Source organism: Notamacropus eugenii, chromosome 2, assembly GCF_028372415.1.
Source record: "Notamacropus eugenii isolate mMacEug1 chromosome 2, mMacEug1.pri_v2, whole genome shotgun sequence".
In the NCBI taxonomy this organism is placed as follows: domain Eukaryota; kingdom Metazoa; phylum Chordata; class Mammalia; order Diprotodontia; family Macropodidae; genus Notamacropus; species Notamacropus eugenii.
The window spans coordinates 185,952,284-185,958,283 of record NC_092873.1 but is presented as its reverse complement, the minus strand read 5'-3'; the positions used below and the strand labels follow the sequence as shown (position 1 = coordinate 185,958,283).

General features: G+C 39.5%; 1 protein-coding gene across 4 annotated transcripts in view; it reads right to left on the bottom strand.

Annotated features, from left to right (window-relative positions):
- Positions 1-1,090: 1,090 nt before the first annotated feature.
- CRYBG1 (crystallin beta-gamma domain containing 1) overlaps positions 1,091-6,000 on the bottom strand; it is a 255,495-nt gene continuing 250,585 nt past the window's right edge. For all 4 annotated transcript variants that reach the window (XM_072642961.1, XM_072642963.1, XM_072642964.1 and 1 more), the window contains one exon: positions 1,091-2,674. In XM_072642961.1, coding sequence (XP_072499062.1) covers positions 2,586-2,674 — 89 coding nt within the window. In that variant the 3' untranslated portion in view covers positions 1,091-2,585. The remainder of the gene's footprint in view (positions 2,675-6,000) is intronic.

The window sequence follows — 6,000 nt, the reverse complement described above, 5'->3', positions numbered from 1 at the left end:
TGGTGAGCCTCTCCTGCCCCCATCATGTGAGGTTTCTCCATCTGGCTTTAATGTTTTTCAGCTGCTTCACCTCTGAGACCCCCCCCCCCCCCACCCCACCCCTTTTGTTTATGCTGGAGTCACTGGCTCTTTGGAAGAGGGCTTTCCGCAGCTCTCATTATTTGTCTGGCTCTGTCCACCCTGCTTTGCCCTTTTTGTGTTCTTTTGCATACTTTTTCCTCCTGTGGCAGCTTTTACTTTCCACGCAGAACCATCAGTGCTGTTTGTCCCTTGAATGCATAAAGGTGGATGGTGATAGGAAAGCTGCCTGCTCCTTTTCCCTAGAGCAGCTAGAGGTAAGAGTGTCATCGTCCCTCAGTGGCTCTCTCCAGAGCAGTTTCTTAATCTTTGTGGTGTCATGGACCTCCTTAGCAGTCTAGTGAAGTCTCTGGATCCTCTCTCAGAATAACATTTTTAAGTAAAATACATAGGGCCATAAGGGAAACCAATCATACTGAAATAGTCACCAGAATTTTTTTTTAATCCATAGACATCAATTTAAGAAGCCCTGCTCTAGAGATAAGGCTCTTAACAAAAGAAAAGAGAGAATGAGCCCACCCTTACTGAGAGCCCGGCTTCATCTTTTTTCCCCCAGGAGAACAAAGTGCTCACTTTCACTCGCTGCTGTACCAGCAGCCAAAGGCACAGTCCACTTAAGGGTTCTCAGGAGCTGGACACACTGTTGAATAGGGTGGTGGCAGGAGATCGATTCACTGTTAACAAACTGCTAACAGTTTCCAGTTGGTCTACACACACAGTGAATTATTTCACCCTTACCATCATCCTATTTCATTGTGTGTTCCCATTTCTAATCCACCAACTGATTTTTTTTTGGCTTTAGAATGTTGTGCTGTGCCGTGGCTAACAAATGGTAATGTGTTAGGCTTTACTGAGTCAGGTTAACATGAAAGGAGTGTATTCATGAAATAAATTTAACACGAGGTGGCAGAAACAACGGTTGGACTTAGAAGGCCTGACTGCACCAGTGTTCCAAATAAAAAGAAAGCTTAAAACCAGAAGGAAACGTTTATGAAGGAGAGACAGACATATATTTCACCTCTGAAATGACAGGGGCTGTTTATTTTGAACCTCAGAGACAAAATTTCAGTACTCAGTTTTTACCACACTCAGAATCAGATTAAGAGATCTGCTTCACTAGAGACAAGAACAGAAGCACCAGTGTTATGTGAAGCGAGCCACAGTTGGGGTGAGGAAGAAGGTAAGAGAAGAACAGACTGGTGGGCAGAACTATCACGCTGCATTAATACAAAGAGCGCCCCAAGATGTTAAACAGTTTGTATTCACTTCACTTTTCACATGCGAAGTTACCTGCTTTCATGCAGATTTTACGATCTGGTTGATATTTGCAGGAAAGGAGGCAAGTACAATTTGGCCAGCATATCTGAAAGTCAGTCAGCTGTTGCATATGCTCAATTGCCTTACTTTGGAGCTAGGGAGATAATGAGGGCACAGGACCCCCATGCACTTTCACAAAAGAAGCAAGTACAGTCAACTAACAGGACAGGAAATGGAGCCCATTCTCCTGGAAGCTTTTGGGTTTAAAAGCAGAATCACATTGTTAAACAAAGATGAGTAAACAAATCAAAAACACTTCTAAGCCTGTAAGAAAAGACCATATTACTGTGTTGCAAGGAACCATCTCTCTGCTGAAAGAAAGCAGGTTCACTCAGAACTGTCTGGCGCCCCTCACCATCATACTGATAGGTATAATGGTCAAGGAATACTTAACAGGCCAGTGGCATAGCTATGCAAAGGCTACCTCGTGCTCCAAGCATACGGCCATTTGAAAAAGTTGCCTGAAGGAAAAACATTTTGACTGTACTTAAACAATTAAACATGATGTAAATTCTTACATCATGAATATACATGACTTAAGGCTTTGTGTTCCACCCTGGCTTTGGTTGAAAGCCCCTAGAAGTGCCTGGTGTAGCATAATTAATGAACAACAACCCCAAAATCTTGGGGACCACAATCATGGTCCTAATAAATTATTTACATTTCTTTTCAACAATTCAGCAAACATCATGAAGCTGCCTTCTGTAAGTCAGGCACAGAACAGGAACTTTTCAGCTGGTGAATGATCTATCCTTTGTATTGCAAATTTCAGCTTCCACTGTTCTCCACCTTTGTACTTCTTTTATGGGTCCAAAATGTTTTGATTGGTTAGTATGTTTACATTCTTTTCTGTCAAGACATTTTAAGGAATAATTTAAAGCAGACAGATTCGATATTAACAACTCTGTAGTAACACAAAACATCTGCTAATAAGGCACTCTTGTTAAGCAGCTCCTTAAAAAAAAAATACAGAGAGGGACAGAATCAGGATTGCCAAAACTCGGTGACCAGCTATAGTATAAGTGCAAACTTTGTCCTGAAAAGATGGAATAAATTTCCCAGGCATAATGTGCTTCAAGGCTGAATGCTGGTTTTTTAGAATTCAAATTCCAATTTTTCACCAACACTACTCCATCTATTTAAGTTTCTAGCTGTATGTAGTTCCAGAGTATTGCATTCTTTGTCCAGAATTACAGGATCAAGGCCTCCCAAACCTGTGTCAACTTCTCTTGGTTGGCAGTGTTGAGAATGATGTGTTTTTGGTCATACTGTGCACCCCCTGAAAGAAAAAGCAAAATTGAAGCATCATTTGCATTTTTGTGCCTCTTAGATTTTTACTTAACTGAAAATGTGAACCGGGAGGCAGAAGACCCCATAAAAAGTAGCTTGAGATTTTGCCTTTATTGTGGCAGAGGTCTGACTGCTTTGTTTTTAATTATATGACTCCTAACAGCTCATCTGCTATCACCAATAACATCCTGTACAGGGTTCCCACCTCCTTGAAGGTCTACAAGTAGAGGCTGAATGTCCACTTGTCAGGTATGTTAGAGTGGGATTCCTTTTTATGAGTTGTAGTAAATGGTTGTTGGGGTCCCCTCTAACTCTCATTTTCTATAATTCTGTGGGTTGTCCTTCATAGATTTCAGTATTTTTCCAACAGGGGGTCACAACTTAATTTGTCTGATATTGATGGGGTAGAGGAGGGAATGACTGGGGAAAGATCTATCCTACGTAGCTCTATGGATATTAGAACAATGACATTAATTTGGAAAGGAGCTCAGGCAGTCTAGTTCAACAACTACGTGAAGCAAGCCCTTATGTGTCTCTCCAGCCAGTGGTCATCCAACTTATTTTTAAAGATCAAAACTGAGAAATTCAACCTGCCAAGGTAGTCCATTTCACTTATAACTCTCACTGTTAAGTTCTTCCTCACATCAAATCTAAATTTGCCTCTGCTGTTTCTTTCCAATACTCCTAATTCTGTTGTTTGGGACTAAAGAGAATAAACTGAATCTTTGGTCCACAGGTCCCTCCTTCAAATAATCAATGACAACTATTCTAGTCCCCTGATGAATCTGTTCCAGATTAAACAATCTCAGTTCTTGCCAACAATGTTTACATAGCGTGGATTCCAGTGTCTCCATCATTTTTCCTATGTCACCCAGAATTGAACACAATTCTGCAACTTAAGATTATACTGACTTTTTTCTAGCTCCTTATTGCTTTTACAATCCACTAAACCCCCTGGGTTTTCTTCTCATTAAAAACCCAAAACCCCTCTATCTTGTACAATTAATTTTTTGGACCAACATATAGGGCTTAGCATTGATTCCTAATTAAATTTCATCTTAATAGATTTGGCCCACTCTTCTAGTGATCCTTTTCTAATTTCCTGACATCTGCAAATCTAATAAGAAAGCATGTGACCCATGCCTTCTGTCATGCATATAAAATGTTGACTGGAACTGAACCAGGGCCATTATAGTGCCCCTAGGGACAAGATTTTGTCAAGAGCAGCTCTTTGGTTTTCAGAGTGCTTTTCTCACAACAATCCTATGTGGTCACCAGTATGAGAATTACTACCACTTGAGGGATGACCAGATAGTTTTCTGTATGTAGGTAAAGTAATTTGCCCAAAATCACAAGGAAAGGTAACTCTTAACTCAGAGCGTCTGCCTTGGACACCAGTGCTGCCTCTCCATGGATGCAAGAAGGAACCAGTTTTGACATCCAAGAAAAAAAGGCCCATATTGTTAAAGGGGAATGATTGGAGAGGGAGGAGGGGAGGAGGAAAACCGAGGAACCACTGGTCTGATATGAAACCAAAAAGTAGGACCTTTTTTATGCTCTCATTAACACTAAGTCAGTCAGTCTGTAGTCACCACTACAGGGAAGTCCTAGGCTTCTGGTAACAAATATTCACATTATTAAGCCTTCTGTATGTAAATTTATTGCCAAGCCACAATTAGGACTGCAAACAAAATGTTTCTAAGAAAAAAATATTCTAAGGAGATGATTACCTGAAATTATGAATGGCAAATATTTGTTCTACCTTCTTGAGGTGCTCCTTAATTGTAAAGTATTAATAAAAGAAAGGCCTCATTTAGTGTCTTATTAGCTTAGAATACAAATTCTTTTCCAGAGAACACAGACATAGTCACACAATCAACAAAGCTTGTAACGTCAGGGACGGTATACCATTCACCTTAGTCCCCTGCAAAAACTAGCACCGTGCCTTGGATATATAGATTCCTCAGTAAAGATTTTCTGAATAAAGGCTTTGGTGTTATGGTACTAGAGTTCTCATTCCATTTGACTGAATCCAACAACCAGTGAAGTACCCACTACAAAACATGGTGGTAGGAACATAAAGAAAAAAATGAAAAACACTCTGCCCCCACAAGAAACTTACTCCATTAAAAAATAACCAACGTTATAAACAGAAAAATTTAAATAAAAAAAATTAAAGGAGAATGCATGTCAACAATGGAGATCAGGAAGAGCTTTCAGTAGAATTGGGGTACCTGCACTCAGATTTGATTAAGAGAACTGTGAGAGGCAAATGTGAGTGCCTATCAAGTGTGTCAGAGAAGCTGGTGTAGATTCAAACAGAAGATGGAATGCAGTTTTGAAAAACAGCAAGACAGTTGGTGTAGAGTCTGGGGGGTGCACGAAGTCAGGAGAGTAATGTGAAATAAGCCTAGAAGATAGGTGGGAGCCAGACTGCAAAGTGTATTTTATCCAAGAGTTGAGCAGGGCAGTGATATGGTAAGATCTGTGTCTTTGGAAGCTTATTTGGACAGCTGTGCAGAAAACATTTGAAAGGAAAAAGCTTGGAAGCAGGGAGACCAGGAAGCTGCTACAATAGTCCAGGTAGAAGATGAAAAGTTTGTTCATATACTAATACGCAGGCTGCATCTGACTTCTGCATGCATGGAAGCTGAGATGGGCAGAGGAAGCAGGCTTAAGGAATAAGTATTGTCCAACTATTTTTGAAAGCATTCACTGAATGTTGAATAACAAAAAATCGCTATGCAACTGTTCTAGATTGAAAGGGAAGGGGAACAAAAGAATATTCAAGAGATACCCTCTTGCAGCCTTTGTATCTAATTATTAAATTACATGTATGCAAATATATGCATGGGTGTATATATGTACACACACACAGTCAATCCTTAACTTTCATGGAGGTAGCATTCCTAGAAAACAACACAAAAATTAAAAAATGCAAATACTCATACATAGAACCTATGGGAAATGGGATTAGAGTCCTGTAACCACCAAAAACTAATCTTTTGCTAGACATTGCTGAAAATACCCTTTTCTGAATATAATTCTTTATCAGAAAACATTCTGATAACATGCACTTTTTTCTAACACAGAAAACATAGTTTCCTGACCATGAAATTAACTGCTGAAAGGTAGTAATACATACAAAATAAAACTGGTAACATGCAAAAACATTTTTTCTTGCTAGTAATTCCCTAGAATTCTGTGACGTTTTGTGCTAACATTTCCCAAAAAATCAATTTTGGACATTGTTCGTTTTTTTTATAACACATGGAGTCTAGAAATACTATATATCAAATAAAATTCTTAGAACTA